The sequence below is a fragment of the Haliotis rufescens genome, unplaced genomic scaffold (assembly GCF_023055435.1).
Source record: "Haliotis rufescens isolate VD_foot unplaced genomic scaffold, xgHalRufe1.0.p SCAF_4, whole genome shotgun sequence".
Classification (NCBI taxonomy): domain Eukaryota; kingdom Metazoa; phylum Mollusca; class Gastropoda; order Lepetellida; family Haliotidae; genus Haliotis; species Haliotis rufescens.
In genome coordinates this window covers 18,722,212-18,742,881 of record NW_025964112.1, presented here as the reverse complement: position 1 = coordinate 18,742,881, position 20,670 = coordinate 18,722,212, and the positions used below count along the sequence as shown (strand labels likewise).

The window sequence follows — 20,670 nt, the reverse complement described above, 5'->3', positions numbered from 1 at the left end:
AGCGCCAGACAGGGTAACAACAAGTACCATCTTTTAACGTCTTTTGGTATGACACGGTCAGGGATGAAACCACGAACCTTCCGCTCTCCGGGCGGACGCTCTACCACAAGACCACGGAGGCGGGGGGGGGGAGGGGGAGAGAGAGAGAGAGAGAGAGAGAGAGAGAGGGGGTTCCACATGGCTGAGACATGATGCCAGTGGAATAGGGCTTCCACAATACTCAGATGAGGTATTGCAGCAAACAAGGATTATATATTATGCAGTAATCTAGGGGTTCTACATTGGTCAGATAAGATTGGCGGTAGCTTGAGCTTTCACACTACTAAAACAAGATAGAAGGGATTTACAGATCACACAATATTCATGGTGGTACCTTGAAGGTGAGTTAACATAACTCAAAATAACACTACACAGAGAAAGGGATGAATAGCTGTCATAGTGGTTATGGTTTTTTGCATAACCATGATATATATCAATATATAGCAGCACATGACAATGGGGGACATCATGAACATAGATTGGAGCACAATATTCAGAACTACTGTCATAACACGCACACTATCTGAAGACAGTTGGATGGTAAAGGTGATCCTGTGGGAAACAAGGAAGAAAACATCCTTATTGAAGTAGGGCAGGAAAAACTCCTTGAGACCACTCGGGAACAAGGTGCGGGATAAGTTCAATGGAGACGAAGTGGCTACTCTCCTCAACCCTACAGACACACAGCACTATCTCATTCTGCAGCTATGAATATACAGTCATAGTTGAATAGGAAAGGTTGAAATGCAACATTTATCATCTTCGTAAAACATAATACAGTTCTGATTACATCTTGGTCTTACCATATCATATGATGTAGAAAAGTAGGAATTGTTATTTCCAAGTATCAGTCTTAACAATAATGTGTATAGGTCTAAGGTCTAAGGACCAAACATATACAATGTCATACAACATGTACAAGATTGACAATTACCAGTGAAACCACAACAGCAATTACAGGCAACAGTTAAGCTTCATAGAATTATAGTATAAAATTATATCAAACCTCATCAGATATGTGCATCCTTGTTGTTGGTCAAATCACACGACGTTGAATATTTACACACAAGCCTCAGCTACCATAACATGGAAGATACAGTATCCAGACAATCAATTGCTGGTCTGTTTGAATTCATACACCACAGGTTTTGGACAGACACACTTGCTGCACAGTGCCTTGTTATGACATAACTGGCCAGCCTGAGGATGTTACACAATTCTTCCCAAGTGTATTCCACTACTGAAACTGTAACATTGCATCCCACATCATCTGAGATGCAGAGTGCATTCCGATCTAACCACAATTAAATACCACAGTGCGTCATCATCAAGCTCCGTACATCAGGTGGCTTGCAATAAACAGATACTAACAACAGCTGTTGCAGCGCCCTCTATGCTTGAGGACCATAAACATTGGACAGGTGAATGCACAGCAACATGCACAGACCGACATAGCTATTCACAACATGTGACACACCCTCCATGACTGTGTATTTCTTCCATCATATCATATTGATTTCTTATCATATTACATTCAATAATATGCCAGAACATAAGCAGAAGGATTTATAAGTACATATTTCACTTTTTTATCATGTTTTTATTAAAAAATAAAAATGGGAGTTGGGTATATAAAGTTAAGAACAGTCATGGCATAATGATATGAAGACATGATTAATTTCAGAAATTAACATGCAACTTACTTTATGTTAATAAAGTAACAAATATTACCTTGGGATATACGTTATATTCCATTTCAAATTGGAGATTAATATCTGTTTACAGCTAACATCAATACTGTGTGGACAAAGTCATGATAGTATCGTTTGTTTCTGTGAATATCCAAAATAAAGAAACTTCCCATTAACGAGCTGACCAAAGTATTCCTATTCCTAGAGACACTGCATAGGCCCACACGACCATTACACACACAGCTTAACCTCCAGTCTGCTGAACTGTTTTCACTTCTCAGCTACAGTATTGGAGCTGTTCCGATGTTTATTCAACATGTCACTCTTTAGGCATGAAATTACTCATTTTTATCAAGATCAATACTGATATATATTGAGCAGTATAAGCGTGATACCAAATGTTTATGTACCAGTGCCTCACATTTCAGTCAAGTTGAAAATTCTCATTAAAAGGTAACAGCTGACTAATTCCTCATAAGCAATATATTGACAATGGCCAATCAAGTTATACAACTTTGAAACTTTCATAACATCATTTTCACAAAAGAAAGGTGCCATATCCCTTTTCAATACAATATGGACCCACCATTGTTATACTGCTATTCACACACCAAATTGTTTGACACCCCTGCTGCCCAGTTAGCCAGTAACTGGTGCAATATTATGACAATGTCTTTTAGAAATGTAGTTTTCGTCAAGCATGCACACTGTTGTAAGTGTGCAATCAAGAACAGTTTCCAATGAAATAGGTCATTAATAATACTGTTCTGATCAAGCTTGTTCATGTGGTCATCATTTTCCACATTGTCCAGTTTACTTTAAAACAAATATACAAAGTACATTTATAACTGGGTTGAAAGAATAAACATTACAATATTTTCATTTAGATAAATGTGATTTCTTAATGTGATCTAAAGGCAACTTATTTTAACCATGCCAGCATATTTTAACTAGGCATGTGGAAAATCAATGCAAGACTTGTTACACGAGATCACTGGAGCTGAAATATGGGGATTTCAATATACAGAGAATGTTGAGAGGGTTCTTTTTCACTTTTGTAGACAAATTATGAAGAAAAACTAGTAATGAGGCAGTGTTGGAAGAGTTGGGACAGTGACTAATATGAAAAAGTTCATCACATATTGGACAAAGTTATTGTTAATACGTTTGTCTGCTTTTCATCAACGACTCAAAAGATATGCACCTTCAGGAATGGAAATCTAATATTTGTGATAATCATAAACTAGAAGTATACAGTAAACTCAAAACATCTCTTCATATAGAAAATTATCTCTCCAACATAAAATGCTCCAAATTAAAAAAGGCACTTAGTAGATTTAGATTTGAAAGTCATAATTTACACATGGAGATGAGCAGGTGGGAAAATATTCCAAGAGAAGAGTGACTTTGTCGTTATTGTCATTCTACAGCATGTATCTCTCTATTGGAAGATGAAAAAGATTTTCTGTTCTATTTGTCCAATGTATAGCAGTTACACAGGGAAATATCTAGAGCCATCTAACATTTGCTTATGTATCAACTATCAATACTGTATTAAACATGTGTAACAGAGAAAAGGAAGCTTGGAAAGTAGGAGCTTTCTTATATTTCAGTTTTATCCTAAGGAAGAATTGGATAGATTAATGTTTTTGTATGTATTTACTGAGATGAATTTGTTTCATATTTATGAATGTTGTTTTATAAAGCATATCACTTAAAGTCACTTGAATCTGTAAAGGTATCTATAAATGGAAACATTATGTAATGTAATCACTCGGGACAGGTAACTGCCCAGAGGTTAGCTGTATGTTGTATTTTGTTAATATGTATTATTACTTATGACATAAACTGCATATATTGAGAATTATAGACTGAAAAGCCTACATTCTGAATAAATTAATCTTGTATTTTATTGTATTGTATGAATCCATGCATACCAGGTCCATCTGTTTCTTAATAGACTTGCTCTTCATTAATCATCACAAAAGCTATACTATCAACTTTTCATTATTAATTCCTTCCTGAAGTCTCTTTTTTCCCCAAGCTCAACTCTCGATCTGAACGACAGTGTACATGATGCTAGGCTGTTACTTATTATAGCACAGCTCACAGTCGCATCTACATTCATTCACCTACCTCACTAAATGGTATGTGTAGATAACAATGTATCACGCTTAATATCCATGGTCACCTGTACATTCCTTATTTATTTTACAACTGTTGTAGACAGTACTATTCAACGCTGTGATGAGTATATAGGTGTCAGATGTAGTCAGGTGACAACAATATTTCCCTCAAGACAGTCAAACTCTCCAGAAAAATATAGATTCTATCCATCTCAAATGGTGGATGGAGTCACTATTATGTTCTCACCAATCATTGGTCACAAGGGCACATGAAAAGGTAATGAAAGAGACGGCGAAAGCAATATGTTGGTAGTTACAGCCATTTAACTGACACCTCCAAAATGGTAACAGAAGGGAACAGCCAGATCCAATACCTAACCCCCACAATATAAATAACCCTTGACACAAACAACATATAAGCTGAAAAATTGATTCACTGTTGACACTTGAAGATTGTAACATATTTTTCTAAATGTTATGGATAATTTGTTTTAATTAGATGAAGCATACGTTTGTAAACCAGAAGCTGACAACTGTTTTGATCACATGACAGCATCTGGCACTCTGATTGGTAAACAATGTTGTCTGCTTTGCATGTTTAAAGTTGTACTGGTATGCACTTTTTGCTTTTTGGCTTTATCATGGCAACTTTCTTTGCATCAGTGATTATCTTTTCTGTTTTCATACGGAGTACCCTATGCATGATTCATTGTGTTCATATTTACCGCTCTTGATTTGTTTGAAGAAAGTTTACAGCGATTGGATGACTTTGGAATACTGATACCATCTTCAAGCCTCGGTGCCACCATTCCATATCACAAGTTCTCTTATTCCAATTAGATTACTTACTTGAATATTTCTTCCAGGTATTTTAGGATGTATTATGCTTTTCAGGTGCTTTCATTTTGCACTTATTTGTGCTCTCCTGAGTGTGTTTTGTTTTGCCACAATTGGATGCATCCTGCCCCTAAAAACCTTGTTATGTTGATGCCAAAAAAGGAGAAAAGAAACAGTCAAGGAGATATCATCTCTGTCCCTGGTGTCATTATGAAACTGAGAATGATGTAGGTATATCAGCATCATTTTGTCCATGTCACAATGCATCAAATGCCTGGATGCAGAGAGTAATTTAACTGTCAAAATATGGAAATAATATTTCAGCCTAACAAGACCTGATTTCTTAACAAATATCAAAGAATCAACCTAATTTTGCAAGAAACATTACATTGTTAAGTAACAATCAGTGACATTTAGGAGATGTTTGACTCTCTTGGCACACAGCTGATAGTGTCGGCTGCAATATCAGTGCTCCCTAGTTCAGAGCGAGGCACAGTTTTGGTGGGAAATGATTTCAATTACAATATCCAGTTGCATTGTGTAGCCATACCCAATAATTTTGTTAAGTGAATTTGAATAATTCCACCTCCACACCTACACACATTTTATACCGGCTGTGCATAATTCTCTCATTACCTGGCCATGCTGACAGTAAATACATTTTCATTCATAAAATGATGATCTAATCCAGCAGGTATTTGCATAATAGCTGACTAAATATTTTTTCATTCATTCAAAAACATCTACTTAAACCTATTCAGCAGCTGTTTCCATCCAAACTCCCCTATCATCACCCAATCCCATCTCCCCTATCACATCTTCAGTGAATGATTCTGACAGAGCTGGCCAGACACCAGACTCCCAGCATTCACCACAGCCATGTGGAATACTGTACAGGAAGATGTTATGCCAGTTATTACCTGGCTTCAGTGTTGGATAAACACTGCCTCCTCTACTTTATCTGCTTACACAATCAGCTTGATGTTTCACCAAGGGAGGTAAATATGTAAGTTCAATGTCAGCAGGATAGTTTCCCTGAGTTAATAACTAGTTAATCTTAGAGGCACCATAGCTGGCATCATTCACACAAAGTTTGAGCTCCATTGGCCTTGTAGTTTCAGAGGAGATGTTGAAAATGTAAAAGTCAACAGAGGAAAACCAGACATGTAGATGTACAACGGACAATGCAGCATGACATAAGCTCACTTCCAACTTTCAGTCAGGTCAGCTGAAAATGGAATACTTAATTGGGAATGTCAATGTAAATAATCTGTAATCTGAATAATCCTTATACCAACAATAAAAACTGATCCCTTGAAATGTTATTGTCTGCATATTAGAACAGCCAGAGTATTCTGAGCAATCCCCTTATTGCCTTGGGCTACGGTATATCCCTGTGGGGATTCAAGGTTAGAGTAGGCCCAAGCAACCTCAGCCTTACAAGGGAACTTACTGGTAATAGCTTGGGTGGTCAGACTTGGTGACTTGGTTGATTGTATGTCATTGTAACCCCAGGGTGTGGGACAATGCTAATAATATCAATCATGATCCAGACTTGATTACCTACAGGCCATCAAATAGCTGGAATATTAATTTTTAAGTAATTTATCTAATAACTCTGTAACCATGATAAAAGATAAATGAAGAGGGTTGTTGTCTGGAATGGTATCCAGAAGCTCTTGAGTAACTCCTGGTGGAAATCACCAATCCTAACATTTGTTTCACCAGGAACTGTACCATTTGGATTAACGGGAATTAACTTGACACGAAGTCTCACTTATCTAACCCATGTTTAATGTCTTTATGTGATTCTTCCATCTAGACAAATTAACCTTTATGGAAAATTTAAATATTACAAACAGCAATAAACTTTAAAATTGTTATAGATGATATCAAACAACAAAGTTTTTGAATACAGTCTTCAAAGTCTGTGCAGAGAATGAGCAGACTGAACAATAACACACCAAGGTCCAAGAGTTAAGCAATCATATTGGATACCCATTGGGAAAGGGTTAAGCAATAACCTAATCGAAAAGACTTCGCAAAGATCCCATTGCTTGCAACTGGATGGGATGATCTTGCTTTTTGAGATCATGCCAAGAATTGATTGGTTGAAAAAAAGCACCAAAGTCATAGAATGACTAAGATATAGATTTAGTTAACTCAAATCAGTGAGTCAGACACCATGAACTGTGACTTCAAGTGAATTTGTCATTTCATCATTCATCTGTAATCATCTCTCAAACAGACCTCAAGAATAGGAATCCCATTAAACTGAATTCAAAGGTACTGGTTAGTCTCAGAAGAGCTGGTAACAACATGCTATGAAACTGAGCAAATATTCAGACAGAGCAGTTGGGACTGCTGATAACAAAAGAGACAAGACACCATTATGCCAGCAAATAAAACACTGAGACGACATCAGTTATTCATCTTGCAACATATCAACAACTGATTCATGCGCTAATGAACACCGCTCTGAAGGCATTATGACACACCACAATGTGGATCCACAGTGGCCGATGTGAATGTGCTGATAATGACTATATTCCAGTCAGCTGGGAACAAGATGCCGAAACAAATTGCCATCTTCACTTTTATGCACTTGAATAATATATTTTTTGTAACAAAACTGAATGAACAAGAATTGTACATTGGTGCACCATTATGGTTCTTTTCTATGAATGGATATTATATATTTTCATATCATGATGGAAGATATGGAAGGGTGATTCCTTCAAAGCTGTTATTACATAGAATGATCTGAGAAGATAATAGCGAGTATGGTAAAATGCCAGTTTTTGCAATATTTCAGCAATATCACCGAAAGGGATTCACATATTGTACCCATGTGGGGCATCAAGAGCCAGTCCTTCAGCATGACAATCAAATGCTTTAACCAATCAGCTACCCCATCGCTGGGTTGATAATTATGAGCGTTTGAGAACTTGTAAATAATTTAAACATTTTTAAACACATCAAATTAAGACTGTTCTGAAAATCAAGCAAATTTTCGCAAACACAAAAAAAGGTTCACTACTTACCCAGTACAATCATTAGCTAATGGATTCAGTAAACCATAAAGACTCAATACATATCTAATTTTGGGTGCAGAACATTAGTTAATAAATGATGCATGCTTAGGTAATAGCCAAATGTAGCTAAAATATTTAATGTAATTTAGGAGCATCTACTGATAAAGAAAATAGGAATATAGTCAGTGTCATAGTAGAATGACATGAAGTGAACTCGAAGGAATGATAATGCATACCAACACTTGTGTATGTCTACCTTCAAAGAGCAACTGAAATAGCAATAATTGTAGTGCATACTCAGACATCTGTGTCAGAGGTTTGGCTTCACCCCTACCTACCAAAGAATCGCCAGAAACAGCTCCTTCTTCCAACAGATGGAGCTGGGAGTGGCACCTGCTGGTAACCATGGAAACACCAGCGCTCTGTGGAAATGTTCCCGACTCAGAAGACAGTCAACAATGGTGACAGACAGATCTGGGTTGATGGCGTCTGCTTCCCACAGCTAGAACTCTCTCTCCAGCCTCAGATTAATTTCCTCCATGTAGAAGCGGAGGCTGGCTCACAATTCTCTTCTTGAACAAGTGTGCAAGGATAATAAGACAGCAGCAGCAGATGCAACAAACTTCAAATGCAAGAAGAATTTCGAGACTGCCATAAGATCACTGATACACCTCCAACAAAAGTAGCACAACTACAAACTGCAATTATGCCTTAGATGATGGTGTGAGCAGGATTGGTCAAATATCAGTTCAACAAACTACACACAGTTTACTCATACCCTGCCAAGCTAGCTTCCAAACCTCTGCCAATTGTTACAACAATGACCTTTGTCTCGACCAAACAGCAGAATTCCACGTCAGCAGCAGTAACAAGGAAGTTCCACAGCAGTCAGTTGAAAGCAAGGTCGTACACAGTTAAGATAGATATTCCAAATCCAGTTGTGGCTTCGAATTCTCTGAATAATTGATAGCAGTGAGTTATGAACATCCAGCGTGTTCTGAGACCAGGGGAGTTTTCCTGGCTGTGGCGCTCTCCACAAATCAATATATGCTAACTGGCACGCTTCTTCTTCTCTCCACACTATGCAAGGAGTAGATTACACTTCTCAAATAGGTGTGGCTAAATGATTTAACCACATTACAAGGCAACCCTGCTGTCTGAACCAACTGCACTATTGTTACTGTGATTAAGTTGCCAATCCTGGCATAATCAACAAACCAGTTCGTGACCTACTGAAATGATTGGTACAAGTCTCAGATCTGTGTCATGGAAACCAATCTTATGACCCTGATGAATGACTCAGACCTCCAATTTCATAAGCAGGAAGGTCTGAGGAAATCAGAAAGAATTCTATTTCAACCACTGAGTTAACATGCATTTACGTGAACATAATAAGGAGATGTCAATGACTCACATATCATGGAGTTATGGAGTGGGTAATTTCCCTGCTTCGTCATTATCTTAGCTAGGACCTAACATTGGGCCATAACTGGGTGTCAAAATACCTGGTTCAACCTTGAAAGACTACTGGCAAAAAACACACACTGCATATTAGCTGGCCAAGGTCCAGCAAACATTAGATAGTCAATAATCTGAAACAGGACCGTTGATTGGTCGGTCTGCAGCCGACAGTGCACAATGTCGTATCAAGAATTTGTCATTGATATTTCAAGGTTAGCAAGTTGATATAGATATAACAGATGATTATTGAACAACATGAAATCTGTCAGGAAAGCTTCAATAAATAGCCTTCAAGTTGGCATATTTCGAGTTTGACAGTTTCAAGTTTACATTTCTTGGGAGATGTTCTACTTATTCCAGTTGGGTTGTTCTGCCTGTTAGGGTGTTGGTCTCCTTGTTCTAGTGTGGTTGTTGGTTTGTTGTTTAACACCGCACTCAGCAATATTCCAGCTATATGACGAAGGTCTGTATATAGTCAAGTCTGGACCATACAATCCAGTGATTGACATCATGAGCATCAATCCACACAATTGGGATACGATGACATGCATCAACGAAGTCAGTCCTTGTTCTCATGGGGTTGTTCTGCCTGTCAGTGTGTTGGTCTCCTTGTTCTAGTGGGCTTGTTCTGCCCATGTTAGGGTGTTGATCTCCCCGTTCTAGTGGGGTTGTTCTGCCTGTTAGGGTGTTGGTCCCCTTGTTCTAGTGGGGTTGTTCTGCCTGTCAGTGTGTTGGTTTCCTTGTTCCAGTAGGGTTGTTCTGCCTGTCAGTGTGTTGGTCTCCTTGTTCTAGTGGGGTTGTTCTGCCTGTCAGTGTGTTGGTTTCCTTGTTCTAGTGGGGTTGTTCTGCCTGTTAGGGTGTTGGTCTCCTTGTTCTAGTGGGGTTGTTCTGCCTGTCAGTGTGTTGGTTTCCTTGTTCCAGTAGGGTTGTTCTGCCTGTCAGTGTGTTGGTCTCCTTGTTCTAGTGGGGTTGTTCTGCCTGTCAGTGTGTTGGTCTCCTTGTTCTAGTGGGGTTGTTCTGCCCATGTTAGGGTGTTGATCTCCTCGTTCTAGTGGGGTTGTTCTGCCTGTTAGGGTGTTGGTCTCCTTGTTCCAGTAGGGTTGTTCTGCCTGTCAGTGTGTTGGTTTCCTTGTTCTAGTGGGGTTGTTCTGCCTGTCAGTGTGTTGGTTTCCTTGTTCTAGTGGGGTTGTTCTGCCTGTCAGTGTGTTGGTTTCCTTGTTCCAGTAGGGTTGTTCTGCCTGTTAGGGTGTTGGTCTCCTTGTTCTAGTGGGGTTGTTCTGCCTGTCAGTGTGTTGGTTTCCTTGTTCTAGTGGGGTTGTTCTGCCTGTCAGTGTGTTGGTTTCCTTGTTCTAGTGGGGTTGTTCTGCCTGTTAGGGTGTTGGTCTCCTTGTTCTAGTGGGGTTGTTCTGCCTGTCAGTGTGTTGGTTTCCTTGTTCCAGTAGGGTTGTTCTGCCTGTCAGTGTGTTGGTCTCCTTGTTCTAGTGGGGTTGTTCTGCCTGTCAGTGTGTTGGTCTCCTTGTTCTAGTGGGGTTGTTCTGCCTGTCAGTGTGTTGGTTTCCTTGTTCTAGTGGGGTTGTTCTGCCTGTCAGTGTGTTGGTTTCCTTGTTCTAGTGGGGTTGTTCTGCCTGTCAGTGTGTTGGTCTCCTTGTTCTAGTGGGGTTGTTCTGCCTGTTAGGGTGTTGGTTTCTTTGTTCTAGTGGGGCTGTTCTGTCTATCTCAAAGTGTTGTTCTATTCATCCAAGTGGGGTTGTCTTAAAGTGTGAACTAATTGATGCCTCATATTCGAACAACTTTTTGGTTTAACACACCTTTTTGGAAAGTTGTATCTGTCTTTAGGTGAAGAGAGCTTATCATGTAACAACTAGACATGCTGGAAATGGAATGATTGTACACAGCAGGAGACAAGAACCATGTCTTCTCCACATTTCTCTAACACATTGCATATTTGTGGCAGCTAATTTGATATTCCCATTGATTCCCCAACATCAAACTCCTCTTTACCAGCTGGTTTAACAGACTGCTCAAATGTACTGCATGATTTGCTGCATTATATCACATGTATTAGATCTCCTTGTATTGATACATTTACAAGTACAGGAAGAGATTCAGTGAGTGAGTTGGGTTTAAAGCAGCTTTAACAGTATTCCAGTTATATCGCAGTGTGTCAGCTTAATGTGGGAGGAAAGCCCGAAGTGATGCAGGTCTCAGATGTTTACCACTTCAGTGAAACCTACAAGCATGGGTATGGTGCTGACAAACCAAGAAACATAATCGGGGCGAACCAGGATTTGAACCCACAATCATAGGTTTGTGTCTTGTCCAAGGGATGCAACTCTGCACAGCGGATTGAGGTGCCTTAGATGACTGGGCCACCTGGCTGCCCCGGAAGATATTCAGAACAAAAACCACAATGCATTGTGATACAAACCAACATATTAAAAAAATACAACTTAACAACATGTTATGTTTTTGTAGCAAAGAAAACGGTTCCATGTACCACATTTGCAAAGAAAAAGAACATTTACAATATATGGGTTTGAGTGTTTTCATATAGAAAAACTTCATTCTGGTTGCTTTCATAGTGTTCAAACTGGCTCAGAATAAATCTGTCCATCTACTTTTCCTCCAAGTTTTGAATGAAAACCATGCAAGACCATTACTTAAACAGTGCTACTCTCATTTTAGAATAATGTTTCCACAGTTACTGCAACTACCGCACACAATATTGATGTTTTGCCAATTCTGGTCAATCAAATACTCTAATTTGAGTTCATGACTTTTTAATTTGAGTAAATGTTGTAATTCAATCAGCCAGTTGCATGAGTGAGTGCTGTACAACAGAGCAAGAGGGACAAAGGCCCCTTACTGATGTACAGCATTTACTGTGTTGAGCCACTGTCCTCGGCATGCCTACTCATTGTCACAGCCCCACCTGATTCACTGGAGGACCTTACAGGGCATATGATATTGATGGCCTAGAATCATTTCATGAGGATCAATAATGCACTGAGGAGCCCATGCCACACACTGACTGTGTTTCATCTGCATTTTTCAGAATTCCATCCATTCAAAGCCTCAAACAGAATCCAGTAAATCTAATCAGTTGTCAGGAAACCATTCTCTCACACGCCTGGCTTAACTCCCATGAGGCAATCCTTCTGTGAGCAGTCCAAGCTAGATGCACGTAATCATCATTATCAACCCCGCTGTGATCAGGGAGAAGATTAACATACCAGGCCAGGAAATAAGATAGACTTGCACAGGGTGTACATTAGTAACGCCTACATATCCACATGTCTCCTAAAGTAGGTGTAAAACAAAGTCAACTGTCTCCTACTTTATGATCATAAATGACTAAGCTGTAAGGAGCAATTACAAAGGGGAAGATTGAAATTGTTAACTCTACCCCCAAAATGCCTTGAAAGATGACTTCTGCTTCTGCATCTTTAGCCAATTTTCAATTCAAATTGAATGAAGATTGTTCACAATAGGCATCTTGCTGATTGCATTTCATTACTCAAGTACAAGCAGTCAGAAAATAAAATCATGAATAACTAAATAGTTGGCCAAAGCATTAACCTATAAAACGTATATCTTTCAGCAGATATGCCATGGGTTAGGATCAAATCAAAGGGGCCATCTCTTGGACATTACCTAGCTGTTATGGTGGAACTGCACCCTTATGGAGAAGAGCAATTCTCAGTATACTGACAACTGGTTTGCTAGCTCCAGGCCTAATTATACACCTTATTTCACCATGACACAGTTGACCGAGCGCAAACCTACATCACAATATTACAGGAAACCTTCCACTATCCATTATTAGACCCGTGAAGATTCTGTTTATAACTGGTCTTCAGAAACCTATGCTTGTCGCCAGTGGCAACTAACAAGGATCGGAATGGTCAGGCTCACTGAATTGGTTGATGCATATCAATCACTGGATTGTCTGGTCTAGACTCAATTACTTACAGACCACCTTAATATAGCTAGATTATTGCTGAGGGCAGTGCTAAAAAAGAAACAAACAAACTATCAATTATTATGGTATCAACCAAATGTCTCCTGCTATCTTGAGTAGAGAAATGCATGGAGAAATGAAGGGTGGGTTTCGATCCAAGGTTGCCTCATACCAAAAGATGTTACAAGGTGGTAATTGTTGTTACAGATTATAGTAGAAACCCACATCAGTCTCCTGCCATATACCTAGTACCTACCACTGTCCACAATGACCATAGTAGAAACCTACATCAGTCTCCTGCCATATACCTAGTACCTACCACTGTCCACAATGACCATAGTAGAAACCCACATCAGTCTCCTGCCATATACCTAGTACCTACCACTGTCCACAATGACCATAGTAGAAACCTACATCAGTCTCCTGCCATATACCTAGTACCTACCACTGTCCACAATGACCATAGTAGAAACCCACATCAGTCTCCTGCCATATACCTAGTACCTACCACTGTCCACAATGACCATAGTAGAAACCCACATCAGTCTCCTGCCATATACCTAGTACCTACCACTGTCCACAATGATCATAGTAGAAACCTACATCAGTCTCCTGCCATATACCTAGTACCTACCACTGTCCACAATGACCATAGTAGAAACCTACATCAGTCTCCTGCCATATACCTGGAATCTACCACTATCCACAATGACTATAGTAGAAACCCACATCAGTCTCCTGCCATATACCTGGAATCTACCACTATCCACAATGACTATAGTAGAAACCCACATCAGTCTCCTGCCATATACCTGGAATCTACCACTATCCACAATGACTACAGTAGAAACCCACATCAGTCTCCTGCCATATACCTGGAATCTACCACTATCCACAATGACTATAGTAGAAACCCACATCAGTCTCCTGCCATATACCTGGAATCTACCACTATCCACAATGACTATAGTAGAAACCCACATCAGTCTCCTGCCATATACCTGGAATCTACCACTATCCACAATGACCATAGTAGAAACCCACATCAGTCTCCTGCCATATACCTAGTACCTACCACTATCCACAATGACCATAGTAGAAACCAACATCGTGCAAGTCGTGTGTACACTAACCAACAACAAAAGCTTGAGTCAGTCTGGCTGCACCTCTTCATTTTATATCCTTTGTTATGATATTCAGTCTCAGGTTGTAATGTCTGGCAAGTACTTTCTAAAATATATCCAGTTGGCAAATGTTAAAATGTCAAAGTCTGGTGCACAGACTGGTTTCCGGATCCCTGATCATAACCCTTCAGTATCACTATCCAATGACAATATACATAGATAAGCCATGAGAAGGCAGCCAGAGGAGGGTGCAGTATGGCACCAGTCATGTCAGTGTCTTCCACCTCCACAACATGCCACACATTCTTTCACATCCCCCAATACCAGCACACTCTTACTTCTTGATTGCAACCACGGCGGCACAGGCAGGGTGAGCAGTTCTACTACTGCAATAGTATTTGGATATACTGTAAAATGAATGGGAACATGTGCAATCTCTTCTATATTTATCAGGATAACTTAGATTTACCATATTTTCTTGTGTATAGTGAGCATTCTTAAATCAATTTACAACTTTCTAGGGGTGGGGTGTGCTTAAAACATGCAATGAGTGGAGCACCTTTAGAATTCAAGCGTTCAAAGCATTCATACTCCAGTAAATGAACACAATATGAAATTCATTTCTTATAAATTCGCATTTTGAAGTTTGAGGGATACCAATTTTAGTGTGGCGCACATTTTAAGCAATTTACATTACCGGTTATGTGGAATGCAGTGACCCAATTGCTGGTATATTCATCACACTTACGCTAAACAGAGTACTGATAGTTTAAGTTCCCTACATAAAAACATGAGAGTTACTTTTATTAATGGAACACCAGAAATGACTTCTTTTTTTCACCAGACCTTCACCAAATATGTGCAAACATGTTGATGTAGAACATCACTGGTGACTTTTACAAAATGTCCACGGATATCAGTATGTGAGATTTTACCAGGGGACTTTTGTTGATTCAGGGATTACATACATAAATGTGCCATGTTAGTTATCAGAAACATTCTGAAAATCGGTGTTTTGTTATTTGTTTTTATGTTTTTCATTGTAACCAAGAGATATAGTCAGAAATGATGATAAATGCTGTTGTCATTTTGCATGATTTTGCATCAGTCATGCCATCACGCAGGACAAAAACTTTGACAATTCCTGTTGAATATACCAAATCATAATCTATCTATTTCTCATTCCCTTATTCTTGCTAAGATACTCCTCCCATGAATATCTAAAAATATTGAGCCATTGTATGCAACATATAAAATGCTACACAGGGCACTGGGCAGGGTGCAGCAAGTACGATCTTATAATGTCTTTTGGAGATTGATCACATCTAGTGACTTTATGGACAGGTTACTGTAACATAGGCCTGGAATAGTCAGAGTGCAGATGGTGGCATTAAGTCCAATCTTCAGTTACGTCAGTCCAACAATGTCAGCCAGGACAATCAATCCAGCATGTGATACTGTGGCATGTCAATCCCAATACCAATAGCCAAGCGCATACATCGGTAACATTTGTTAAGCCAACCCTTCTCACTATCAGTCCAGGAAGTATGTGTACCCACTGCAACCCTAACAGAATAGGGACAACAGACAGGCAGTATATACCTCCAAATACAAGAAAACATCCATTTTAATTACTTGAAATGAGAATGATTTTAAATAAATCCTATTCAACAGAAGAAAAGTTCCTGCATGATTTTATTTAGTGTGTTGGCGATAATTTACTTATAATATAGTTTGAAACAGTTGTTTCCTGATTGATGGGTATTATTGTCAGCTTTGTGTACCAGATGTATCCTGGCAAACCCTCAAACTCAGCTGTACTGAAACAATGGGAACATTCTCTGCTGATGTCCACAGGGCAAACCTATATCTTTGATGCTCTTGGGATAACTGATAAACAAATCCAAACAAGTAACAAAATCAATATTTTCCCCATCCATTAAAGGGTCCTTCCCAATGATTAATCTAAATTACTCATGACTTGTGCTCCTTGGTAATTCTGGGTCATGCTACAATCAAGTCTTTTCTGTTGTCTTGTAACAAACCACATTTGGTCAAAGTAGTTCCACAAAAACATCTATGCTTACAACGTGGATGTTTAAAGCTGTACCTAACATGATAACCATATACTAGATATCTCTATTACCTTTAATGTATTTACAATAAATCAATGAGTGAGTGAGTATGGTTTTACGCTGCTATTAACAATATTCCAGCAACATCACGACGGGAGACACCAGAAATGGGCTTCACACATTGCAGCTATGTAGGAAATGAAACCTGGGTCTTCGCCATGACAAGTGTATGCCTTAACCACTAGGCTACCCCAGCGGGCCCATGAATCTTCAGAACATTCAACAAGAATTGACTGATATTTGTTAAAATCATTAATTAAAGAGTCTTTACTTTACCTTCTTTCAAGGCCCAAACAACACATTTCCACTAAGTCATGTTTTCTATTGGTGGCAAATTGTAGAGAAAGCTCTAATGGATGAATTACAAAATACTAATTGCCAGCTTAATTACATTAGAAGCCAGTGTTTAGCAAAACCTAGATTACAATATAAATATGCCTTGGTTGCATGAAGTCAATCACTCTCCTACCCAGAGTTCCTTGCGGCCAGCCAAGTTCCCCTGCCACATCATCAAACCTTGCAAAGTCTGTTCATGTGTTTCTCATCTTTTTCATTTTAACTGAGTCTACACATTTAGATAAACATAACTTTCATTAAAAAAATATCCTAAAATGTGAAAAACTATTTTGATTTGTGTATTTACCCTCCACATGCTGACATCGAAATCCTACAGAAAGCTAGCAAAATCATCACTTTGATGCAAAAGCCATACTGTCATGCACCTCACTGTCACAATTGTAGTAGTATGTCTATATAATTATGCAAAACAATATGCAAAGTGCACCAAATGACTTGCATAAGGTCTGTCTGTTCTTGTTTCAGAATAAGTGTGTTTGTTTACAAACAAGGGAAAAGTCCTGTCACATGATAGGCCTACCCTCATTGTATGGTCGCTGTAGCAGAACAATTCTCTCATGAAATGAGCTGTGCAGAGACCGAATATGCTTGTGGTTTATCGGCTATTGTTTGCAAACAAGGCTTCAGAACGGTTGACGTCCTGTCCTCGTAATAAATGCATATGGTTTTACGCTGCATTTAGCAATATTCCAGCAATATCACGGCGGGGGACACCAAAAATGGGTTTCACATATTGTACCCATGTCGGGAATCGAACCTGGGTGAATGCTTTAACCACTAGGCTACCCGATCGCCTCCCTGTCCTCGTAAGGCAATGTATTAGTTGATGGTGATGGTGGTCAATTCTCTGTACACTTTCTTTCCATAAATACAATTGAAGGAAGGCATTAACACTTGTGCAAAAAACATATATAAATAGCCTGTATGTTATCATGGTTATTGACCTATTATTTGGTTAAGAATACAATGCCTTGTGACAACTGTTACATCAGCTTAAATCCACTTCCTACTGGATGAAACAATCACTTTGAGGTGAAACTTAAATATTTTTAAAAGGTGGTGGGTTAGCCTTGTGATTAAACATTAGCTTGTCATACAACCAATCAAAGTTTAATATGCCAAATGGGTACAACGTGTGAAGTGCTTTAGTTGTTCTGGAATATCAAGACCCACAGGTCAATTTCGGAAACAATAGAGGTATCTCTGATTTCAAAATTGATGTTAAGCTTGTCTCTTGTAAGAATTAAGAATATTAATATGACTAAAACATGCAGATATTGAAACTATCAGTGTTCTGCCGAGGCACTGACCTCGTAGGAATCTTGCAGTATTTTATCGATCTGCACATATTTACTCTCAGTGGGACAAGGGGCGCATTCATATAGATTGGTCTATTTTATACAATTGAAGGGAGTCACTGTCTCAAAAAAAACAGTTTACACCACTCGGACAGCTGCTTCTATTATTGAATGTAAACATCGCGATTTTTGTTGCCTTAGGCGACTCATTTTAATATCAGCACATTTCCCTGGCTGAAAGTCACAAATGGTCCAATAAGAATTAAGTATATTTTCAAATATAGTACTCACAGTTCTGATAATGCTTAAGATGTTTCTGTTTCAAAAGACACCAGTATTGTAGAATCGCTGCCCACAAGTTATGTTAGAGATACACATGTATACAGATTGTGTCGCATGGCTCACCTGAGAGTGACCATGGTGTCAGACTGAGGAGGCAGAAAAACTGAGAAAGGCAGAAATTTTAAACGAACCTGATTTCATGACTACACATGGTTGCAGCATAACTCAGGAACAAATACTATGACATGTCAGCTTTGTATAACTAATGTGAAATCTAATTCAATGACAAATCAACATTCTAATTTCATAATGATTACCTTAACGAAGAGACATGCTAATGGCAGTGATCACAAACTATTGAGGCTAAATACATATGACATCAGACATTGTTGCTGCAATATGTAATATCTGAGAAAGATGCCCTGTGAAAATTCTGTGTCTGATTTTACTTGTAGAGAGCAATTCTGCATCAATAACCTGCATAGTATGGGGGTTTATATGATCTCTCAGAGTGTGGCGCCATAAGTTTTGAAAATGACCACATGTATTTAGGATGAGAGGGTCCCTGTCCCACTAGTTCAATTTCTTGGCAGAACACTGAACAAGGGTAAAGTCAGATACAATTGAACTGAAGTCTATGAAAGGCTTTGTGAAACAGCCTTGATTTTAGATGTTAATGTATAATGCAGTAACAATATACTTTTTGTTTAGAAAGAAAATACCCTCCTACCAAGCTTACCGAGTATATCCGTAAAGTTCTGGGATAGAATAGGCCTTCAGCAACAGATGCTTGTTGTAAAAGGCGACTATGCTTGTCGTAAGAGGTGGCTAACAGACTTAGTGGCCAGGCTCGCTGTCTTGGTTGATACATGCTATAGTATCCCAATTGCCTGGATCGAAGCTCATGATGTCAATCATTGGATTGTCTGGTCCAGACTCGATTATTTACAGACTGCCGTCATGAAGCTGGAATATTGCTGAGTGAGGCTTCAAACAACAAACCAACCAAACCAAACCTACCTAGCAATAAAACTTAGTTTATAATATGTACATGTAAGATCACAATGAAGAAATTGACAATGCAACTTGACCTGTGAAGTCTGGAAACCTAGTGCATCATGTGTCTGACTCCTAGTATCCTTGAAAGCCAGGTATACATGATCCACCACTCTCTTCAAACTACCTCTGGGATGAGCCTAAGGGTAACCTTCAACCACTTACAACAAACAATGGGTTTCAGAAAGTAGTTGATTTACCAAACCTTTCTACAGCAACCTACAGAAGTGATAATGAAGGGAAGGAACTCCTCCATGTATCATTAGAAATTTCCCCAAGTGCCTAAAAGGTAGGATAAAGTGTTGAGCTAAAATAATGTCTACATTTTTTAACATTAATCGAAAACATAAAGGTAAGATACAATGTGTGAAATACATTTGTGACATAGGCTTTATTCAATCAATAATGACAATGCTCCTAAGAAGAGACCTCTGACTGATTCAAATCCTTGCCGTCATGACAACACATGCTTGCCACACCACTAAAGCAGTCAAAACAGATACATTTATATGTGACACTTGAGGGTTGGGGTAGGTGTGAGGGGAATAATGGACCATATTCACCTGGGTGGCAATGATAAGGTATAATCATATGAATTAGGGCATGAAAACCATTCCATGAAAATCCATTCCAACATTTATACAAGTAGAGTCTTGTCAAAAGACTTCCTGTATCTCAACCAGGTGTTTATTCAAAAGAATTGATGCATGTAGGCCAAGTTGTAGAGGAATTGCCAGAGCGAGCTGTGGAGGATTTGATGCTTTCAGACCCAGGTGTACAGACACTGCAGCTCATAGCAGGCCCAGACCCAGGTGTGGGGGAACTGATGCACATAGACACAGCTGTGGAGCCAAAGTAATTAATGTTTTTAGGTGAGGTTTATAGTCAGGGGAATTGATGCACATCAACTCTAATGACTGGTAAACAATGCCAATATTCTTTGTCATGGCATATGATGACAACATCTATATGTGATTATCATATAATGGGTAGGTCTTCGCGACAGGTGAGGTGTGGTGAAATGGGGTTTAACGTCGCGTCCAAGATTATCGCACTTATATAGTGACGTACGGGTGTGTGTCCTTTGCAACAGTATCCATTGGGGTCATATATGGATAAATATGCAAACATGAAAGGTCAGGTAGGTACTACTTCCAGAGTTTCCAGACAAGCATGGTGCTGCCCTTGTCTTTTGGTGCAATCAGGTCAGAATTAACCACTGAAATCGGGAAAATTACTGTGATACGTAGTTTTACCATCAAAATAAA

The 20,670-nt window shown here is 39.0% G+C and overlaps 1 protein-coding gene across 6 annotated transcripts in view; it reads right to left on the bottom strand.

Moving 5' to 3' along the window:
* The window catches only part of LOC124132106 (voltage-dependent L-type calcium channel subunit beta-4-like), a 67,800-nt gene that overhangs the window by 23,599 nt on the left and 23,531 nt on the right, over nucleotides 1-20,670 (bottom strand). Inside the window, exon 1 of one of the 6 annotated variants that reach the window (XM_046495740.2) lies at nucleotides 8,067-8,754. The exons of 4 other annotated variants lie outside the window; for them this stretch is intronic. In XM_046495740.2, coding sequence (XP_046351696.1) covers nucleotides 8,067-8,135 — 69 coding nt within the window. In that variant the 5' untranslated portion in view covers nucleotides 8,136-8,754. Of the gene's footprint in view, nucleotides 1-1,045; nucleotides 1,349-8,066; nucleotides 8,755-20,670 lie in introns of those variants that run through there. One more of the 6 variants, XM_046495742.2, reaches the window with a different exon arrangement.